This window comes from Desmodus rotundus, chromosome X (genome assembly GCF_022682495.2).
Source record: "Desmodus rotundus isolate HL8 chromosome X, HLdesRot8A.1, whole genome shotgun sequence".
Classification (NCBI taxonomy): Eukaryota; Metazoa; Chordata; class Mammalia; order Chiroptera; family Phyllostomidae; genus Desmodus; species Desmodus rotundus.
In genome coordinates, this window is record NC_071400.1 from 86,972,440 (window position 1) to 86,996,398 (window position 23,959).

General features: G+C 40.1%; 1 protein-coding gene and 1 pseudogene across 2 annotated transcripts in view; one reads left to right on the forward strand and one right to left on the reverse strand.

The window, feature by feature from the left end:
* Positions 1–1,411: 1,411 nt before the first annotated feature.
* Positions 1,412–23,959, reverse strand: part of PDK3 (pyruvate dehydrogenase kinase 3) — a 67,638-nt gene continuing 45,090 nt past the window's right edge. Inside the window, exons 7-12 of one of the 2 annotated variants that reach the window (XM_024569786.4) lie at positions 22,392–22,468; positions 20,997–21,098; positions 20,494–20,604; positions 17,631–17,744; positions 15,797–15,936; positions 1,412–13,796 (exon numbers count right to left, since the gene is read on the reverse strand). In XM_024569786.4, coding sequence (XP_024425554.1) covers positions 13,757–13,796; positions 15,797–15,936; positions 17,631–17,744; positions 20,494–20,604; positions 20,997–21,098; positions 22,392–22,468 — 584 coding nt within the window. In that variant the 3' untranslated portion in view covers positions 1,412–13,756. The remainder of the gene's footprint in view (positions 13,797–15,796; positions 15,937–17,630; positions 17,745–20,493; positions 20,605–20,996; positions 21,099–22,391; positions 22,469–23,959) is intronic. The other variant, XM_024569787.4, reaches the window with a different exon arrangement.
* Positions 5,880–6,475, forward strand: LOC128779951 (chromobox protein homolog 1 pseudogene; annotated as a pseudogene).

Below are 23,959 nucleotides of genomic sequence, written 5' to 3' on the forward strand. Positions count from 1 at the left end.
GGGAAGAGGAGGTGGTAAGGTAAGACACTGGCTTGCTCCAGAGAGAGAGTGCCTAAAGAGTGCTGTAAAACATCAGACCTGGAAAGAACCTCAGAACCACACAGTCAACTGCCTCATTTTATTTTTATTTTTTTATCTTCACCTGAGGACACTTTTTCATTGCTTCTAGAGCCGGATGAAGGCAGAGAGGAAGGGAGAGAGACAAACATTGATGCAAGAGGGAAGCATCAATTGGTTGCATCCCATACACACATGGACTGGGGATTGTACGTGGCCAGTGTGGGGATTGAACCTGCAACCTAGGTTATGTGCCCTGACCAGGAATTAAACCCACAACCTTTCAGTTATGGGGACGATGTTCCAGCCAACTGAGCCACACTGGCCAGGGCTCAATTCCCTCATTTCATTGATGAGGAAACTAGGGCACAGCTAATAGCTAGCTGGTAGCAGAACCAAAGCAAAGGTGTTGGTTTCCCAACATTAACACCACCCAAGAATCATATAAACCCAAGTTTCTTGCCTCAAATTTTGTTTTTTTGTGTTTTAGTGATAAACACATAAGACAGTAGTTATGTGGGTGTCAAATTTTAAAGACATCCATTCACCACTGAAGGTTTAGTAAAAGAGTAACAACAATCACACATTGGAAGGTAACACGAAGACTGCATCTCTTACTGAGGAAGCACATAGCTACAGCCATGTGTCTTTGGAGGCACTGGGTTCTGGGGTTGGTGTGGCACCAGTTCCTCAGGAGAGACCATGGAACCAATAGCCCTTTCATTAAAAATTTCAAGTTGTTTATCTTTTGCCTATTCCATATAGCAGCAGTTCACAACTTATACTTTGTAAAGCATGTCCCAGGGGTATTTGTTACAATATCAATTCCTAGGTCCGCACTCAGTCGGAATCAGCAGAGCCCAGGAATGTGCATGTAACCAGCATTTCAGGTAACTCAGGTGTACCTGGTCAATGGCCAGTCAAAGCCAACTTGCCCAGGACAGTCTGGTCTACACCTGTTTACAGCATCAAGTGCTCTTTCTCACGGTCAAAGGTGTCCTGGCTTGGACAACATATCATATGGTCCCTTTTCCCTGATCCATGGACTGTATCTTGAAAAATACCACTGTAATAGTTTGCCACTAAGCAGCTCCTTTATTTTTGCCAATAGAACATTCCCCAGAAAGGTCAGCTCAATGTTCCTTGCTACAGAGAATCCAAATTACCTTATTTTTCCTTTGACTGATCATAAGAATTTCAGGATCCTTTGTCCATTCCCAGCAACGTGCAAAGGTGGTTGGTCATGTATTGAATTTCAGAAACTTTTGCCTTCTGAATTTCAGAAGGCAAAGCTTACAGGTGAGAGGGGTGGACTCCTGACCAGAGCTCAGGAAAAGACCACACTGAAGCACAATGAATCACAACTGCCATTTTATTGTTCAGTGATTGTGATACAGAATTGTCCACGTGCTGCAGGACTCATTTGGCTATGACACACATATGGCAGGTGGCCCTGCAACTTACGGAGAACATTGTCTGACTCACACACTTCTCTGGTCATGTTTTTCCAACGATCACAGCAACGAAACACTTTTCTCCACAGAATGTGGAGTGACAAATTAGCTCAAACCGAAGTCATCCTTCACTCGTGACAGTGTGGACCAGCCAGGCCACAAAACAGCACACAGCACGGGGGGTGGCCAGGCTTCACTCTATGAACCACGAGACAGCTCATGAGCACTGGATAGGCACATACATTCATCACTGTAATGAAGCTGACAGGTGCACAAAGCGAACCGGGTGAGAGTTGGACTTACGGGTACAAACATTGTAATGAACTTGTATTTCATACATGAGTTAATATTCTTCTCTTGTCAAGTCTGTTCTCGTTCCCAGTTTAGACTCGGCTTTTGAGTTAAGGAGTTATGATGAAAAATGGGCCAAGCAAGTAACTTTACATTTAAACACAGGGTTAGATGTGTTCACAATGGTGTATTTTACTCCACCTTGACTTTTCTTATTTGGCTCAAGCATTTCTCAAGTATTCACAACTTGTATTCTGAATCTGGGAAATACTTAAGTTCCCAGCACTTGTGGACTTTTGAGGGGATGTGAACTTAGAGCAACAGATGGTGTGATGTGTATATAAACCTGAAGCCGCAATCACAACGTCAAATGACTCGAAGACCAAGAACTCTGCACAGATTAGGCTTAGCCAGAATGCTACAGAAGTTATGTTCTATTCTTCTGAAACCTGTGTCATGTCATGCAGAACGGACGCAAACACAGCTCTGGGTTTTAACTGGAGTGTAGCCTTCATTTCTGGCGGGGCACAGCATGAGAAGAGAGCATGCTAATTGTAACAATGAACATAACAGAAACAAACACGGATGCAATATAACTCAATTCCTCCCACATGGAATCAAGTCCACTTAAATTTTTAAAATACTCAATACTTGACATTTTCTAGGTAAACCTTGCCTTGGCTGTCTACTGAGTCCAAATACATTTAGTTTGGTCTAGTCTGAAAGAATTTTAAGTATCTGCACAATTGATTGGGCAAATTCACATGCCAGCTGTAACAAGGACTTTTAAAAGTGAGAAGCGAGAAACTAAAGGATTATATGGGATGCTTCTCCCAGGAGGAGCTGCACAGGCAGGTAGAGAAAAAGGGAGCAGATAGAGGATCTTGGAGAGCCCTTTCTACTGTACCTTTTACACTCGTTACAACAGCCAGGCAAAATCTGCCCCTGCCTGCGCTCGGCAAGGAAAGCCTTGAAGTCAGCGATTCAGCCTGGTCCTTCTTCACTGGCAGGTGGTGTCTATTGGTTTCAGATCCCTATAGTTATAGGCTTTCACTGTAATTATTCTAAAACATTTGTCCTAATTAAAGATGTGGAACACTAAACTCAGCTCCTTTTTAGATACAGGCATAAACCAGTTCTTAATGTAAATTATAGTACCTTTTAAAACACAGATTGAGGTTTCCCATGATTATAAACGTTCAAATAGCAGAAAGAAAATGAAATTGATAAGGAAGGGGTGCTGTGAGGTATTATAAACAACAATGGAACAATCATACTCATCCCACCTGTTTTCACAAACTCCCCTGCACTACACTTAGCATGGATGGCTAATGGCCAATGCCTTTGACTTCCGATTGGATTGAACTTCCCTAATAGCCATTTTCATGCCCGGCATATATGAAGAGCCAAAAGAGAGTTACAACTGAATGTTAAGAGTCTTTTTAATTTCTCTCAGAGAGAATCTCGAGGTAAGAATGTTTTAAAACATGAAGTAGTTGTTCTTAATACGCATTCCATTGTAAGGTGGCCATTTTCAAACAATTTGGAAGGCAAAGATGAACTGAAGAGCCGTACAACCAGTGACAAGTGCCACAGTTAGACATTCCTTTACTTCGCTGACATAGTGCTCAGAGTATATATGATCTTGGACATTTGTGCTGTTTTAGCCCATTTGCAAAAGTTATGTACAGAACTCAAATTAGCAGGCCACTTTTAGGTTGGCAAAAACTTAGAATTATTTAATAGAATGTTCTTTCAACTGACGTGTTATTATCCCGAAAGGATTCCTCACTGAAAAGCCAAGAAGCAAAAGTACCGAAGAAAATCAAATTGCAGGATTTTTCTGTCTGTGAAAATCTCAGACGTGCGTGAGAAAGACATTTTTTGTATCTACTAAACAAAGGATATTTAGGTGTCATTGATCATGACAAGAGCCTAAAGCCCATGCAATCCGAGTGGTGATAAAGGCAAGGCGCGAATTTCTTGGGTAATCTTGTATTCCTGAGATGACAATACTTTTGAAACTCTACCTCTGGAAATGTAGACAGGAACTATCAAATTTCAACACATCATGATAGAGTTTCAGAAATTTCTATGGGGATTCTTATCAAAGGCTATTCCCTGAGACGTGGAAGGGTAGTGAAAATGTAATTCTTTGAATACAAAAAAATATAACATATAAAACCAATTTTATCTCTTTACTTCTCCATTTAAATTGCTAAAAATAAAAAAGATTTATGAGTATAGTCTAAATTCTTATGTTTTACCTTTCTTTAAAAATTTCATTTCATTAATGAAAGGCCAAGTATGGAAGGATGCTCTGTCTTTTATATACATTCTCTTTCCTAATACTTCTTTTTAAAGATCACTTCTTTAAAGATACAGAACTAAAAATACAGTTCTTACAATTGAAACAAACTTAGTGGAATCCTAAAATGATTATTAGCAATGGAAAGAATACAACTGTAATTCTTCACTTTTGGAATGTATAACATGAAAAAATTAGGCAAACTTGATGAAACCCTAAAATGATTAGAACTTTTAAAGACTAGAATTATAATTTTGTACTTCTGGAAAATATAAAGTGAAAAAAAAATACCTCTCTGTGTAAATTAAAGCTCAAGCCATGGTATTCAAAATTTAAATGATTTACATAATCTACTAAACTTTGTGTTTTGTTAGTAATTAATCTTCCTGAGGCTGATTTTGTTCTCCTTAGTGTTCACTTAACTAAAGTGCTTAATAAAATTTCTACAGAATATATTAGGCTCTCCAAAGATGAATATTATTCCGAACTACAATCTGACAAAAATCTAACTACATTTAATTATGCTTGATTAATCCAAATGTCACTGAGAGATTTATGGAACAGAGCAATATTTTTCAGGTTAAGTTCATACTATTTTCACTGTAAGCTTCCTGGATCCAATATTATCACAAATCTATTACTCAGATCTCTTAACACTTAAAAAAACCCACCCCCCAAAATATATTCCCAACCATTCAAACTGGATAGACCACAGGACTCCAGACATGAAGCTCTGATGTTTATCAATTTCAAGATATATGCAGACTCTACCCCAGACTGAAGTCACCACTTCCCAATGGGGAGCATGCTGCCCCTGTAGAGTTACCAGTGGGGGAGGAGACAGGATGGGAAGTCACATCCTGTTAGGGACGTATTAATACTGCCAGGAGAAAGGGGCAGGCTTTCTTTTGATGCAGGCACTAAACTGTATCAGGCATTTGTTTGAAGTCTTTCAGTAGGGATGCCCTAAGGTGCTTTTATGTATATGCAAATAATTCGATTTAAAGGTGACAAATTGGCCCTACCTAAGGGAATAATTAAAGGCATCCTGGCAGCCTATCTTTCTCCATCACTTAGCTCTGCCCTCTGAGCCCGACCAGAGAAGCAGGTGTTAGATAACTGGGAGTGTGCACTATGGCTTTGCTGTTCTGTCCCAGGGAGCAGGACCACCACGGAGAGCCTTCTGTGTCACAAGTAGCAGCCCATGTCCCTACCACTGGGATCATGGGCAATTCATGTCCCTGTTTTAGGGACAGAGAAAAGGCAGAAACAGGTTTATCAAGGATTTTATGACCACAATATTGTTATTTTCTTGTCTTTATTTTGGGAGGTGAACACGGCTAACGCCAACCTGTGGACTTCAGAGAGAAGCCTTCTGGGTAAAATCTTCCATCCACCTCTGACATGGGTGTGGAAGTGTTAAAGAGGGTCTCCTCCTGCCAAGCATCTATTTTAACTGCAGCAGCATCACCCAGATGCTGTAAATAGAAACTCTGTATTTAAATAGTGATTTCTGAAGCCCTAGAAAGACACGTGGACCGTGTTGTAACTGCATTTCTGGTATGAGGAAACAGCAACCCACATTTTTCAATGAAATTTGAATGTAAAAGCTGGTTCCTCTCATGTCACCATGGTTCTCTGTTGGCCAGAGAGACAATGAAATGCAATAGTGATTACTGTGATATGCCACTTCAGTGAGAGGATCGACTACAGCCACCCGGCTTATTGTTTTTCTGGGCGCTACTCCTCGGGTCCACCTAACACTACACATGACGAGCGTGGCACCGATTCCTCTCAGGCTCTTGGGCTCTGCTCTGAGCCATTTATTCAAGGAAGCTGTGGGCACTACAGTGTGGGCAGAGAGGGGCAAGAAGAAAGTAGAGGAGGTGCTACAAGAGGAAGAGGAATATGTGGTGGAAAAAGTTCTCTACCATTGAGTGGTAAAGTAGGAGGGATTCTCAGATGAGGGCAACATGTGGGAGCCAGAAGAGAACCTAGATTGGTCCGACCTCATTGATGAGTTCCTACAGTCAAGAAAACAGCACATGAGACAGATAAATCATAGGGAGGCCAGTACAAAGCTGACTCTGATTCTGAAGATAACAGGGAGGAAAGAAAACTCAGGAAGAAAAGAGTCAGAAAAGCCATGGGGCTTTGCCCAGGGTCTGGAGCCCAAGAAGATTATTGGAGCTACAGACTCCACTGGAGAACTCACGCTCCTGATGAAATGAAAAACTCTGATGAGGCTGACCTGGTCCGACCCAAGGAAGCCAATGTCAAGTACCCCCAGGTTGTTGTATCCTTCTGTGTGGAAAGGCTGACATGACATTCCTACCCCTGGGAGGATGATGACAAAAAAAGATGACAAGAATTAACTCTCCTGAGTACCAGCCCCTGTCACATCTGACTGGGTTTCAAGTGGGGAGGGGAAGGACTTCTACTTGTCTTGATACCATGGAGATGGCTTGAAAAGATGTCCAAGCTCATCTTATGAGGCCGGCATCACTCTGATTCTAAAACCAGATAAAGGCACTACAAAGAAAGAAGATTATAGGCCAATATTCCTGATGAACATAGATGATAAAATCCTCAACAAAATGTAAGCAAACCAAATCTAGCAATACATTAAAAAGATCATACACCATGACCAAGTGGGATTCATCCCAGGGATGCAAGGATGGTACAATATCTGCAAATCAATAAACATGATACACCACATAAACAAAATGAAGGATAAAAATCATACGATCATATCAATAGACACAGAAAAAGCATTTCATAAAATCCAGCACCCATTTAAGATACAAAGTCTCGGCAAAGGGAGAATAGAGGGAACATACATCAATGTCATAATAAAGGCCGGATATGACAAATCCACAGGCAACATTATACTCAATGGGCAAAAACTACAAGCATTTCCCTCAAGATTGGGAACAAAACAGGGATGTCCACTTTCATCACTCTTATTCAACATAGTACTGGAAGTCCTAGCTACAGCCATCAGAAAGAAGCAACAGAAGGCATCCAAATTGGAAAGAAGTAAAACTGTCATTATTTGCAGATGACATACACTATATATAGTGAATCCTAAACACTCCACCAAAAGACTACTAGAACTGATAAATGAATTCATTAAAGTAGCAGGATACAAAATTAATATTCAGAAATTGATTGCATTTTTATACACCAATAATGAAGTATCCAAAAGAGAAACTAAGAAAACAATCCCATTTACAATTGCATCAAAAAATAAAATAAAATACCTTGAAATAAATTTAACCAAGGAAGTAAAAGATCTATACTTGGAAAATTATAAGACACTAAAGAAAGAAATTGAGGGAGATACAAATAAATGGAAGCATACACCATGTTCATGGATAAAAAGAATGAACATTAAAATGTCCATACTAACCAAAGCAATGTACACAGTCAACGCAACCCCTACCAAAATACCAATGGCATATTTCGCAGAACTAGAATAATCCAAAAACATGTATGGAACCACAAAAAACCCTGAATAGCCTCAGCTATCCTGAGAAAGAAAAACAAAGTTGGAAGTATCATGCTATGTCATATCAAACTACTCTACAAGGCCATAGTCACCTTGTAGAGCATGGTACTGGCATAAAAACAGACACATAGATAACAGAGCAGAATAGAAACCTCAGAAATAAACACATGCGTATATATTCAACTACTACCTGAAAAACAAGGCAAGAACATATGGTGGGGTAAAGACAGTCTATTCAATAAATGCTGTTGGAAAAATTGGACAGATACATGCAAACAAATGAAACTAGACCACTTCCTTGTACCATAGACAAGAATAAACTCAAAACGGATTAAAGACATAAATGTAAGACTTGAAACCATAAATATCCTAAAGGAAAACATAGGCAGTAAAATTTCAGACATTTCTCATAGCAATATTTTTTTCTGATCTATCTCCTCAGGCAAGGGAAACAAAAGAAAAAATTAACAAATGGAACTACATCACTGTGACGTTAGGGGGAGGCACTGTGTACAGTGGAGTTTGATTAGTCCCCAACTACAGAGAGCCAGGCTGTCATTCACACTCCTTGGTCATTGTGCTAAGCCAGGGGTATCAAACTCATTTTCACCAGGGGCCACATCAGCCTCGTGGTTGCCTTCAAAGTGCTGAAATAATTTTAGGACTGTATACATGTAACTACCCCTCAACTGTTAAGGAGTTGAAATTTACATTCGGCCCTTTGAAGGCAACCACGAGGCTGAGGTGGTTCCCGGTGAAAATGAGTTTGACATCCCTGTGCTAGGCCCGGAGGGTGAGAAAAGTGTGCCTACTAGAATATGCTGGCCACCAAGGGAGATGCCACAAACAGGCCAAATTAAAACCCCACCCTATGATCCACCTGTTCTTTCAAAACATGGCCACATGTGTTTCTACAGTAGGCCCCAGACCTACAAACCATCGACATGCACGTGCATGAATAACAGAAATAATGCTGATGAGGAATCGAACATTTTTATTTCTTAATGAACCAAATTATAAAATGGGTTGACTGAAAAGAGAGGCAAGAAAAAAACCCCAAACCCTTATGTCACAGTAAAGCTCTCATAAGGGTGACTACCCTCGGTGGGGTAGCTTGGCAAGTGAACTGTTAATAAAAAATAGTATATACTTCTCTTGATAACTCTGATTATATGCTAGTTAGAAATATTCTATTATATTTAATTAACTCATAAATAATTCTCAGTGGCTGATAACATCTTACATTCATTAAAATGTCAAATGTCCCTTACTTTCAAACCAGAAGGTACTAATTTGATGGAATCGGAACCTGAGTTAAAAATTATCTTTCCACTATGAACAATAAAAAAAAATCCTGTGTTGATCAAATTATTAACAGTTCTTTCCTCCTGGCAATATTGAGTCCTTCTGCTTACTAACACGGATTATGATTATGAAGTACATTACCTTCAAAGTTAATGTTTAAGCACCTGGGCCACTGGGAAAGATGGCAGAATAAATGCATGCTTACCTCGGTGCACCTGCCCTTCAATATGCACAACCAAAAGCTGAAAAAGCTCTTGGTACCGAAACAAATAAAAACTACCACCACATACCGAAGACTCCAGGGGAGTGTCTGATAGGCACAATGAAGTTGGGGACTCATCAAAGGAAGATTCTGAAATTTTCCAAGTAAACCTTAGTTGCTGGGCCATTCATGAGAATGTTCTAAAGAATTCTACCAATGACTGTTACTTAACCTGTAGAAAACCAAGAGTGGCAACAGCCCGGAGAAGCAGAGTACATACTACATGGGCACATTTCCAGAAGAAAAACCTAAGAAGGGAGGTTGAGATCTCAGGTGCACCATTTGTTGTGTGCAGCAGACAGAAACGTAACTCAGGAGCCAATCACATACATGCTGACTACAGTAAGTCCTCAGTTAACGTTGTGGATAGGGTCTTTGACTTTAAGTGAAATGGTGTATAACAAAACCAGTTTTACCACAGGCAAATTGATATAGACAACAGTTAAGTTCCTGTGGCATCTCATCAACATTATAACAAAACGACATTATTCAAGGACCTGCTGTACATACAATTCAGCAGAGCCTATGTACAAACTCTCTACACTTTTGCTAACGCGACATCTAGTGGAAATGGGAAAAGTCAAGGGGAATCCCTCTCCCCCAATGGGACCTGGCTACCCCAGGGCAGAGGATCCCACGCTGTCCGTGGAAGGGACTCACAGACAACATGGTCCACGGAGACTGTGCTTCATTCCCTGCTTCCCCATATCTAGACAGCAGGATGAAAAACAAAACAACAGCCTCACCAGTATGACCCATCAAGATCTAGCCTTACACTTCAAGTGCTAAGGTGATCGTTCAAACACTTCTCGCTTCAGAGAGGACTCAAGAAGGCTCTGTCCATCCTCTGCTTGGGCAGACAGAACTGGTCCCGTGCAAGGACAAATAATAAGCAGAAAAGTCATCATGATACTTGTGCAACAATAACAGAGCAAAACAACAGAAAGGGAAAGGAATGAAAGAAACAAAAGACAGATAAACACACTGGAAACAGAATGATTTTAGAAACCACGAAAATGTAGACCACACTGTTCAGCCTCCAAATGAAATGAAATAAGGAGTCAAACAGGACAACACGAGGAGAGAAGAAAGCTGGCAGAACTAAGAAAGAAACAGATAAAAAATAAAACCAGGACAGAAGTGAAAGCCACATTGGAAGCATCAGGGCCTAGAATCAACACTATGGAAGACAGACAAGGAGGTGACAGCAATTAAAACAGTGATAAATATAAAGGACAGATAACCAACAGCCAATACTGGGACAAACTGTTGAAGAAGAAAACAAATAAACTAGTAAGAAATGCAGTCAGGCCAAATGTCAATAATGAATGTCACTGAAAACCAGAAAAGCCTACAGATGTCTGTCAACTCTGACATGCACTCAAATGGAGTTACTGAATTCAAGGATAAACAAGAAATCCCAAGTACCCAGAACAAACACGCAGGTCATCTACCAAAGGGGAAGAAAGTTCTCTCTGGATTCAGCCCTCTCAGCATCACCAGACACTACAAGACAATAGAGTGAGGTGTCCAAAGAATCAAGGGACAAAGGATGTGACCCAAGAACCTGAGAGCCAGTCAAGTTACTGAATATATGGAATAGCAATAGAGGTACATCTGTAACCACGCAAGAAAATCCAACTGAGGCTGCAACCAGCCCACCGAAAGATAAAAGCATCAACCCTTGAATGAGGAGTCTCTGTATGAAGGGCTGGCAGTGAGCACTGAGTTCATTCAAGCATAAAATTAAATCTAAATAACTCTAACAATTACCTACCGCTATATACTTTCAGTTGCCTGTCTTCCTCAGTAAAACTTGCCAAATCCATTCGATTATCTCTAACTAACCATGCCAAAATAAAAACACACAAAAGAAAACCTCTCCTGAATAGAATTCTCTTGCACTAGAGAAAAACTGTGGTTTACATCTTACCCTTGAGGGTTGGTACGCCCAAGAATTTCCTCAAGAGAGAGAATGCTAATTACTTGGTGCATTGCTGAGAGTACAGGCCTAGGAATAAGAAGACCCGACTACTCACTTTGGTTCTTCTATTCACTTACCATGTCACCTTGGCAAACACCATACTGCTTTGGGACTCATGAAAAACAGAGATAATGCCTGCATGCTCCCCCTCACGGCAGGGTAAGGATCAAGGGATGCTGTATGTAAAAGTTCTTTGGGATCGACAAGCAAGGCTATAAACCCATGCTGTCTGGTTGGATGGAAAGAACCAACTGTATTAAGGGGTCGAAATGAATATGCAAAGACCAAGAAAGCATCAGAAGCCTCCTGTGGATCCATCCCTGCTGAAAGAAGTAGGGACTTTCATTTCTCTACATTTTGAAGTCACTGCTTAGCACCACAACAAGGAAATTCGGCACTTCCACAGTTCCTGACTGGAACGGTTTTTAATTTGGGAACAAAGATAGTTTAAGAACTTAGAAGGATGTTGCCCTCCACCCATGGTAAATGTCTCTCAATTTTCATGCCTTCATTCAGCTAATATTTATTAAGCACCTACTATGTGCCAGGCACTGTTCCAAATAGTAGACACATTCTGCAAATACTTAAAATCAAGTCAATGAAAGGCAAAGAGAGGAACAGGTTGAACTAAATGAATTTTGTGGAAAAGGCATCAATGTCTATTTATATTACAACTTCCATGTAGACTTTTGACCATTTGTTTAGAGACAAACCTGTCAAACAGCCAGAGAAATGCACCCGAGTTCAAAGAATCATGCACAGCTAACAAAACGAATAAACAAATATTTGGGGGCACTAAACTGCAAGGATGCCAGATGTTCCTGAAACTCTTCTTACTTTGGTTACTTCGGGAGCAAAGTTAAATTCTTAATGCAGAAAGCAAAGAGGAGGCAAGATCATACTGGCATGAGATGGATATGAGTAAACCAGAAAGCATATGAGTAGAGGACTACTAATTAAATCGCTAAAACGTTGAAAGAAAACTACTTTTGAAAAAGACCTGAAAGGGAGAAATGTGATAGGATTTTCCCACACGGTGTTTTCCCTCTTTGACCTTTACATGGGAGCTTGCTGTTAGGGCATAATGATCAATGGGTCTTCCTAAAGCACAGTGAAACAGAGCAAGGTAGGAGGGAACACTTCCAGAACCTTCCTTCCCCCCACAGTGCACCATACTTGAAAGTGTAAAGGAGTAATAAATGGAGGCCTAGCAAGATACTCATATACTAGCTAATGTTGATAAAGAAGCCAGGGTTTCTAAATGTAAAGAACCACTATTTTTACATCTTTTACACAACGAAATAATCATATGAAACAGCCCTGGTTGGGCCTCCACAAGGACCATCTTGTCACCCCTGTGTTGGAAGTCATCAGCCTTTCTTTTACCTGATTGTGAGTTTTCAGATGCGATCCTTCCAAGGATGGAAGAAATGGGATCTTTCTGAAGATGAAGGGAACTACCACATGATGAAATGAAAGAAACACGTTCCGTGGAGCTATGTAAGTGATGGGGTGTAATCTGGACTTTCGGAGAGCTCCCCTTTCTATGGGTAAATAATGAATCCTATTTCCTCACCCCAAGTCCTCTGCCAATTCCAACTTTCAGCGAAGAGCAAAGGATTGTGAAAATTAGATCGGCAATTCTAAAACTGGCTAAAATTCATGAAACTTAAAATGATGAAGACCTAGGGCACTTTTCAAAATAAACTCAAAAGAACTTTTCCCTTCAATAGTCTATTTTACAACTAGTGATGTACCTCACACGAGGAGTAGCAATTCCTTAGAAATCTACAAAGCAACATAACATGACAAAGGCACAGTATTAGATTGGTAAAAAGTGTACATAAGTGTAAAAGCTCCCCTTCCCGCTCTTTACAAACTGGATAGTGACCGCAAGGTAGTTTTTCACTTAAGATCTTTGAAACCAAGCAGCTAAGTGAAAAATTCCAAGACAACTTTTGGAATGCTTTAATGGACAGAATAAAAGTATACAAATGAATTTTAAAATAAAACCAATGCATCAAAGAGTAAGATCTAGCACAGAAGTACACACACCTCACAGTGAGAACACAATCAGATGGCGGAAGCCAAAACTCTCCCTCAGAGAGTGAGGAAGGATGTGTATGAGAGAGGAGGGGCTCTGGGACTGAATCATTAAGACACACTCAGCTAGCATCTTCAACTTCATGTTCCCCAGGCCTTCGTTGGTGGTTTGGGACAAACGTGGTATTTGGTCACAAACTGCAACTGTAGAGATCTGCTGTGTCTGGAATGCGGAGGGACCTTAGAACCCTGGGTACACTGTAGACATTTGACTCATGATAACGAGGAGAGAGGTATGAGGACACGAGAGCACTCACGAGGCTCTGTGCTCTCTTATGATGGCACCAGCCAAATCACAACATACCATGAAAAATTACTCAGTTAACTACTTTAGTGGAAAATCTGAAGTTACTACAGGAAAAGTTTCTCTGGCAAAGGTCCAGCACTAGAATAATGATGGTGTCACGCTCAGAGTAGAGGAAAGGAGCTCAGAGGTTGACTTGCGCAAGATGATCTTTCTTCACAGAGAGGACCAAAGCACTCAGTTCTCTAAGAAAGTTCTATTAGTCTTGATCTTGTCTCTACAAAGAAAATAACGGGAATATCCATAGTGAGTTTATAAGCATAACCTTCTCGATTTTAAGCAAGACTTATTCAGAGCATTTAGTTACAGTGATAATTCAAAACCTCTTGCCTTATCTCAGAATTATTGTCTATGGTTACTACAGAAAAAGAATGATCACTAATTACTTATCTGTACTTTAAAATAGTTCTTTAGTGTCAGTTAAAAACCTGGTTAGAAATGAGGAATGACTGCTAACGGACCCAGGGTTTCTCTTGGGAGTGATGAAACTGTTTAAAATTAGCTAGTGATGAGGATCATGCAACTCTGTGAATACACTAAATACCATGGAATTGTGCACTTTAAAGGGATGAGTTTTATGGTATATGAATTGTATCTCAGTAGAACTCTTGTCACAAATCTGATTAGAGAATACATTTTCTTAGAATTTCTCATTCACCTAGTGAACTTACCATACCTACTAAATACTTTCCCAAGATTACCACTAATTTTTCTACTTCTGTAATTTAACAACTTTAATTGCCAGGCTAACCATTTTAGAATTTTAAAAATTGCCTTCTGCTAAAATATGTTTGTGTAATAATATACTAGAAATTAAGACTCACAATTAGTATACAACCTGCTAAAAATCTCTCAAGAGTTTTAAAATTGCCTTTAAAACAATACCCAATTAAAGTCATCCGTTTTACAATTCAAACGGCCCTTATTTATAAAGACTGCTTCTACATTACCCAGACGACTCCCCCATCAGAGCAATAGTTTGAGTTAATTAATCACACTGATGCCCACTATGCTACCTGCCTTACATACAGACTGAAAACGGAATCAAAGGAAGTTGATCCGGATGTTTCAGGTGATTTAGCTTAATCTTGGCCAGGGATGGGGTGTGTGAGTGTGTGTTTGCATGTGCGTGTGCGTACACATGCATACCTGTGTGTGCGCTTGCACTCATGGGCAAGCACACATTTCAGATTAGTCACCCGTCCTGCAATACTGCTCACAGGTCCCTCACAACGCTTCCACAGGAAAAAGTATGGACACCCTTTATGTCATTCATCACAAAGACCAATGATACGACAAAGGTACAAAAGTACAATGCCATATAAACTATATTCGCAGACAAATACCTTTCTGTGGCATTATGTTAAGACAAGGTTTTCAGATTAAGAAGAAATATATACAAATAAAATGCATTAGGGAGAAACATTGCATTCCTAAATTTGAATGAAAAATATCAATATGATTGGCTGTTTTTTAAGTATACAGTTCAATTGTGTTAAGTGCATTCACGTTGTTGTGTAACTAATCTCTAAAACTTTCTCATCTTCCCCAAATAAGGCTGTCGCCCCAGTAAACAATGCCCCATCCCCCTGCCTCTGGCAACCACCATTCTAATTTCCATCTCTATGAATCTGACTACACTAGGTACCTCATGTACGTGGAATCCTTATAGTGTTTGTCCTTTTGGGTTGGGCTTAGTTCACTTATTAGCATGATGACTTCAGGTTCATCCACATTGAAGCACGTGTCAGAACTCTGTTCTTTTTAAGGGATAAATAATATTCCACTGTGTGGCTCTATCATATTTGTTTATCTAGATTGGTCATTTGAACTGCTTTATTTTTTCAGTTTCAACCCACGGAATTTCTCTAACTGATCTTTTCTGTCAAGCTCTGGTGGATGATGATAAACTGCCAACTCAATTGCTTTTTAAATATGAGTCATGGCTGCACCCACTGCTGTTAAGGCCTCCATAGTGCACGGACCCCTGGAACAGCAGGGCCTCTATTTGAATGGCTGCTCTGGCTGCCCAGTTCTTGCTCTTGTTCCTGGGGTGTCTGGGGTGAGAAAGCTGCTGCATTCTTTGTTTTGGGGATCACTTTGCTTTTCCAGTGATAAAACCATAAGGAAGATTTGGCTGAAATTATCAGTTGTCTGCCTGGTGTATTCTGAGGCAAAATCAGATACTCTAGAATAGAAAGCAGAGTAATATATTACTGTTTTGCCTTGTATTTTGAAGCATCTCTGGGCTCACTGCTGGGATTGCTCCAATCGTCGGCTTCAGGCATGGTCTTGTAATGGCGCCAGGCTGACTTATTAAAGACTGGAAGCCTCTCGAATGATTCACTTGAGAGAGCCTAATGGAAAAAATACACACCAAAAGGGCCACAGTGTCATTTGTCTCACATGAAATACCAATCCAAATTTCACTATTTAAAATGTCAAAAACCTTAGTACATATTTTTGAATTATATTAAAATTATACTATTTTAGATTACTTAGACAAGCAGGATGAAATAAAAGCTTTTTTAAAGGAATATAAACATTCACTCATTCAAAGCCAGAACTGACGTACACGTGACCAGAACAAAAAGCATTTGAATCGAGTTTGACATACTTTTTTAAATTCTCACCCGAGGACAATTTTTTCATTGATTTTAGAGTGAGGGGGCGGGGGGCAGACAGAGGGAGAGAAATATCAATGTGTGGTTGCCTCTCGTATACACCCAGACTGGGGACCAAACCTGCAACCCAGGCATGTGTCCTGACCAGGAATTGAACTAGTGACCTTTTGCTTTGCAGGACAATGCCCAACCAACTGAACCACACCGGTCAGCGTGACATGCTTTTGAGTATATGGTCTTGGACCAAGCACTATTGTTCACTGGGCAACTGCTCTTCCAAAGGGCCCACAAAGAAATAATATTTCATACATGCTAGATTTATGAACATAAACCCATAAAGTATTATCAAATATCACACCATTTAAATGCAATGACATCTAAGATAAACACTCCAAGTAACTGGTTAAGTTATGATATAACATATTACATGTATGTTATATGTTACAACATACAACAGAATATGTGGCTGTTAAAAAGGAGCCAGTTCCACATGAACCTATATGGAAAGATATCCAAGATATACTGGAAAGTAAACAAAAAAAAGCCAAGTGCTAAAATAATCATTTGTGTGAAAAACAATTAGATTTTGCCCTGGCTGGTGTGGCTCAGTGGATTGAGTGCCAGCCTGCGAACCAAAGGGATGCCAGTTTGATTCCCAGTCAGGGCACATGCCAGGGTTGCGGGTCAGGCCCCTGGTGGGGGAGTGTGAGACACAACCACACGTGTTTTTCTCCCTCTCTTTCTCCCTCCGTTCCCCTCTCTAAAAATAAATAAATACAATCTTTTTAAAAATTAGACTTTTCTAGGAGAATCCATAAGAAACTGGTACCCAAGGTTACCTCCGGGAAGCAGAACAAGGTGCCTTAGGGCCAGTGGTGGGAGACACTTAGTTTTCCATTTTGTAGCATGGGCCTATATTATCTGTTCAAAAAATACTTCAAACACTCCAGTTTAGAAATAAATTAAAGTCTAACGCCACCAATGAATGAAAGCCTGTGTTACAGAGATCTTTGTTATTAGATTAGCCTTTTATATAATCCTATTATGATCACTGCATTGCTGTAACTTTGGGAAAGCCAGCAAGTTTTAAAGCAAAAGACTAAAGGGTAAAAGACTCCAGTTTATGATAACCTGTCTCCTTTTAGATTAAGCCTTTCAATAGCTATGCAATTTGTTTTGAAAATCACAACTTTGAATTATGATTTTACAAGTCATTATTTTACTTCCTCTATCTCTATGTTTCATGCTTTGCTATATCTATGTGTAAAATCAAGAGTGGGAATTATGTGGCATGGTTTTCACACAAACTGAAGTAACTCTGAGCTGACTATGACAGGTGATAGATGCTATGGTCTATTTCTCAGTTATTAGAATTTACAGCTTTAAAGTTTAGATGCCTTCGTACTAACAGAAATAAAGTGTAGTACCTTCAAGTAAATTACAGCATCTGTACCCACTCCTTCCATAGAATACAGTTTTAGATCTCCTTGAAAATATCTAGCATACAGGCGAGAAATTGGCAAGCCATAACCAAATCCAGCCTGCAAAGAAAAGAAAATGAATACAGTTGAGACAGGCACGCACGCAAACACGTTTGATATGAGGATCACTCAGAAGACTAAAAGCAATTCTTGATTCAGATTTAAAGAAAACACATGATTGATACGACCTTTACAATGATGTATATGCTCATCTATGGCAAACGATCCATTTTCAGTCTACAAAAACACTTCTCAGAGGTTTGGAAAATACTAGAAAAACTGCAGTTTTTGACTAACACTTTCTTAGCACTTGAAAGCAAAGGGTTTTTTTTGTTTTGTTTTCTTTTTAGTATGTTTAAAGCAAACCCCAAATTAAGCGGCATTTGAACTGGCAAGAAAACTAAACCACACTGTTCCAAAGTTTCACTATCAGACTCCCTTGGTCTTTAGAGCAAAAATTAAATTGAATAGCACAGGAGTGCAAAGCTACTAGCACCAAGGCTAATGCGCTGAAAAGAAAACAATTTCCTAAGTGGCTTCTTCCTAAGGTTCTGGGAATGCTACAAGATTGTGATATATGCTAATCTACATATTTTTAGAGACAAGAAAAGAATTCCAGTACCTACCCATATCTCTACATCATAGAACACTGTCAGTAACAGGTTTGGGGGGTAAAAAAGATCTCAGGTATTGACAAGAACAGTAAGACCACTTGAGGCTGACTTCAGTGATGCTGGGGTTACAGGGGAAGATGGAGCACACGCTTCGGTCCCTCTGATTAAGTCCACTGCCAAGGTTAACGAAGAAGGCAGCAGGGCAACATGCCATGGAGTGGCAGTTGCCTGGGCTTTAGGATGAGATACACCTAAGCTGAAAGACACTTTTTGTGAAATCGAGCAATTTACTCAGCCTCTCTGAGACTGTTTTCTCATCAGAAAATGTAATTTTAAAAAAATTACCTCATCAGACATAATAAAACTAAATAGATGGTAATTGCTATTATGGTCACTACAGAACAGCAATTCTACCAAGTTACATGGATTTCTATCATCTTTCCTAGATTTCTCCATCAGGGTAGGGACTAACTCAAAGGGCTGGGTATGACAGGGGAGTGCACCCTGTCATTTAAGGGTGTTAAGACTGGCAGAATATGACCAGTAATGAAGACAAAAATATCCATAATGGTGACTGAAATCACCACAGTAAAGAAACCAGCATAGTCCAGTAAGACACCAAGGAAATTGGCCTCCTCCATTCCAGCAAGGCCCAGGCCCCTGTTCTCAGGCCTACCAGGGACCAGCCGAGCACACCGGGGGCCCATGCAGTCCCCAGTGTGAGGAGACAGGTAAGGCCTCTAACTTGGACTGGGTGAGGCTCGGGAGAGTTTTCCCAGGGTGTCAAAGGATCAGTAGGAGTTGGCTAGGAGGACATTTCTGAAAGAGAAATGCGTGTGTCAAGACAGAGAGCTGTAACACAGTAAGGTGTTTGGCGAGGGAATTATGTTTTCTAGCAGCACACATCCACACACCCAGTTTAAAGCTCAGGACAGTTTACAAACTGGGAGAGACGTGAGCGGAAGCATGTCTTCCAAAGGAGAGGCCATGTGGTAGGTACGCTGGAAAGAACGCAGAGGCAGCTGGTGCCATAATGAGCTCAATGACCTGGGGCAAGGTACTAAGCTTATCTTCTCATTTATAAAATGGGAGGTTGTTTTTGTGTTTTTGAAGGTCTCAATCATTAACAAATAACTATGACATAACAGCTGTTCCCAAGATGCTATTCTGAGACCTGGAACAGATGATCCATATTCCTTTTAAATAAATGAGGAAGGCTCTAGTTTTGTTCGTAGTATTTTTTTGTCCTTTGACATTTATTTAAGTAGGTACCAGAGCCTGGTCAAGGCAATGCCTTTCAAACTTGATCTTTCATGAATTTACTTGAATCTGATATAAGTGACATCCTCTCTGCTTTCAACATGCTGTGTTAATAACTCTGTCTTGAATAAACAATGCAAAGTGTTAAGATTTTATTCATATAAATAAAATATAATCTTACATGCTTACCAGTTGGGTAGGACTTGAAAATGAAGCTTAATTTATAACCTGAACCATTTCTGCAGACTGATAGATGTTGCTGTGTTTAATGACAAAGGGTTCAATTGTTGTTTGTCAATTAGAAACACTCAGCTGGGGAAGAAAGTGTGGCCCTACCAGGATCTAAATGCTGCCATGGTAACCAGACTTTTCTCACTGCCTTAATAGGGCTGAAGGTTATTTCCAGACTGAGTCAGAAAGGACTCTAAAAATGCATATACCACCTATATGATTTCTGCTTATGTTCTTTAATATACAAAATTTCATGTGTTCATAATTTAACATCTTAATTATATAAACACATTTGGTGGGGAAGTTCAAAGGCCTGGGGTGATTTGGTACACAGAACCAAAATGCCAGGACACACTGCAGCCATACACGCTGTGCTGTTCCTTTGCTCACTGCGATTAAACTTCCACCTCCTCCAAGGGTAGTGCCAGGCAGTAAATGGTGCCCCTGAAGCACTCGTACCCAAAGGGAAATGGCTTTTCTCTGTACTTGCGAATAAGACACTGAGCTCTGAGTGTGTCTCAGACACAAATTACAGAAGAAATCTAAGTCCAAAGGATTGACAAAGAAAGTAGCTGTGGTATAAAATTCTCCCTCCTTCAAACCATGCAAGAAACATTCCAATTCAACAAGGTTCACGCCCAGCCCAGTCGGAGTCCCTGCTCATGTTAACAATCTTCCCTTAAGCCGCAGTTTACGATGCTTACCAGAGGGGCAGCTCTTGTAGGCTCCAGGCTTGGTCTAGGAGCAGTCGAATACATGTAGTTAAAAAGACGATCTATTTTTCGAAGGGGAACACCACCACCTAGGTCACTGATCTGCAATGGAGGAGGAGGTGGGGTAGGGGACAGTCTATACTTAGTAGAAGGCAACAAGTTTGTTAAATAAAGCCCACATGAAATTACTCTAAAAACGTACATGGGCTTTGAAGCCCCAATGAAATATGGTTCCTCTGTGAACAGTGTAAAACAAAGGAGGCAGGGAAGCTGTGGGATCCCACAGGCTTGGGTTTGAAACCCTGTTTAGCTTCCTGGAAAACGAGGTACTAATGAAATTTAAATGAGGTAACTTCAGCCAAAGATCTAATACAGTGCTTAAAAATACAACATTCAGTAAATGTCAGTTTTCTTCCCTTCCCTCTGATTCCTCAATGTCTAGATACTATTGAATGAACTGGTAATGAAAGTGTATGTGCAAATCGAGCCGTTACCTTAATGGACAAGTCTTCTTTACCCAGAGTAACAAGGGTTTTAACCGAAGGGTAGGCTTCTTTTCTGTCTTCATAGAGTTCGACGGTTGCTCTCATTGAGTTCTGAAATAATAAGACCTTTTTTAAAGCATACCACTGACTCACAAACCACATTTTAAAAAAAGAAACTCACATGAGGATTACCTATACATAATTCTTTTGTCAGAGAAATATTAGTACTATTTACATGGCTATTTTTTTCCTTCTAAAGAACTTAGCTAAATGTGTGTTCAGATCAAGGAAACACTTCCAGATGCCGGATGCTTTGTTTTTCACCTAGTTTGAGCCCCATCTACCATAGTGTACATCTGTTTTTCTTTCCTTCCTTTTTTCCATTGGTTTTGCTTTAGGGTATTCAATTATTCAGCTTTCAACCAAGAGGAGTGTTTTGGTCACATGTGACGAGGCCGCCGAGGCTCACTGACATGCTCTCAATCCTGCCTAACGCTGTGCAGTGACAGGGCGCCCGCCCTCTACAGGAGGCGGGAAACCTGCTTCCCACAAAAATTAACCATGTGGCCGAAAAGAAAAAGTAGAAGAAATGTCAGTTAAGAAGACGTTCTGAAAAAGCCACAGCTGTTCAGGAGAAAGCTCACAACTGAATGCCCATCTCGACCTTTGAGTGTTATCTCAGTAACAGTATAATTTGGGGGTGCAAATCAGCACATCTGATTTTCAGGGGTTCAATTTAGGGTTTCACACATATTAGGAGAAATGAAATATTACTGCAAATGCCTTGTGCCTGTAATGCTGTTACCGTGAATGGCACTGGCTACTGGCTAACAAAAGCAACAGCTTACACGGTAGAGTCTAAAGACTTTTTTCGGTCGGGGGGGGGGGTGGTGTTCTCTTTGGTCTAGCCATTCTATGTCTTGCTCCTCTTCCTCTGTCAGATCTTCTGAATCGACTCAGATATGTTAAAGGGTTACAGTAGCTCTCAGAACTAGAACAACTACTAATGTACCAGCACAGTTAATGCTCAGAGGCATAAATACGCATAAACATGTTTTTATTTTAATCGGGCTGCCATCAATAAAGCCTTTGCCAGGTTTGGAAACAAAAAAGCATCTCTAATCTCATAAATGAAGAAAAAACACTATGGATTTTACATAAAATCACTAAAGTACAATTAAGCTTCAAAATCAATATGTACTAATATTCACGAAAACTATACTGTACACAGCAATTTTTCATCTCACAGTGTAAAAATTATAAAGCCCACAGGATATCAGAAATAGAATTTTAAAAATGGTTATGTAAAACCTTTTTCTTATGCTAATTTAATGAATCCATTATGCCCTGAATCAAAGTAATTTAAAATGAAGACTTCTTCCCATGTTGTTAAATTCCACTTACCTTGAACAACTCGAATAGCATGTGAAACAGATGTGAGGGCACATAAACTACCTGAATAGGTTTGTTTGGCGCTTTGGCTGAAAACAGAGACAAAACAGTCAATGAGGAAGGGCCAAAACTTGAAGAAAGTCAAGAGCGTTTGCATTCTGTTTTCTGAGTACCTAAAACAGAACTCTACAAAAGGCCAATTTAGGTTTCCACCTAAAGGCAGGGCTGGACAAATCTTTGGCGGTCCAACAAATACGGGGTGCCACCCAGTTCCTTTAGTTACCAGCTACGTGACCTTGGGCAAATTACTCAATTGCTTTGGAATCTAGTTGAGCCAAACTGGAATATTATCACCTAAGCATAATGTTCTGAGCATTATGTAAGGTCTTCCAAATATTGCTCAGTATTTTCCAAATCGGGAGACACCCACCCCTAGCAGTGACCCCACAGGTCAGCAGGGGGATGTAAAAGGCATACAGGAAATAGGGCACATCTTTTCAGTGAATCAGACTAACAGTGATGTTAAATTGTGACAGACAAGGCATATTATAGACTAGAATGTAAGATTCCCATAACCTTTTACTACTAGCCGCTAACAGACAGTGTCCCAGAAACCTACAGTCCTTGCTCCTTGCATCAGGGATTCTGTGGGGAAAATCTGAGAAGTAGCAAACTCCATGTCAAACACTAAGACCAGTGTGGGCCATAGAGTAGATGCTATAAAACTTAGTCCTTGTGACCCGAAATCACTTAAGGGACTAAAATTAGGTGAACTTTCTCAAGTAGAACACAAACTCACCCATGTTATAATTCCAACCTAACTGCTTCCTCTAATAAAATACATAATGAAGAGCATAAAGTGGAGAGAACATTCGTTTGGTGTTTGGCAGTTTATGAAGAGCTTGAACATTGTGCAATTGAATCCTCGTGACAATACTGTGTAGGTCAGAGAGTGGGTGGCACTGTTATGGGTAAGGACACGGGCTTTGCAGAGGCCACTGGACTTGCTCACCATAACAGAAGAGGCACTGAAATTGGATACTTGAACCAGGAGCTTTTGATTCTAACTCCTGAACTGTCTGATGATCAGCTATTTTTAAAATTATTAATATATACAAATGATTTTGAAATTTGTTAAAAAGGAGGAAAAGGAGGAAAAGAACAAGTTCCTCCCCCCTTTCCCATAGGAGCCCTCTTTCAAAATAATGAATAGCATGTCTTGACCTAAGATCAAGTCCCGACTTAGGCATTTAATACATATATTAATAGGTACCTAACCCATTTGGGCCTCAGCATTCCATTTCTGAAATGGCACAGAACATATCTCCCTGGGTTAATACAAGGATTAAATGAGATCTTAGTGAGAAACTGGTTTACAGAGAACGTGCCACATTGTAAGCAGTCAATAAAAGTTGCCTATTATCATCACTAAAAAAATAATGTCTATGCTATTAATGGAGTTACCAGTAATGGCTTTTCCATTGTTACACAGAACCACTTGCCTGAAAACAACCACAAAAGTATCCAAGATTGGGAAACTAGAGGCCAACAAGCCCAAGATAGATATGTACCTTTTCTAT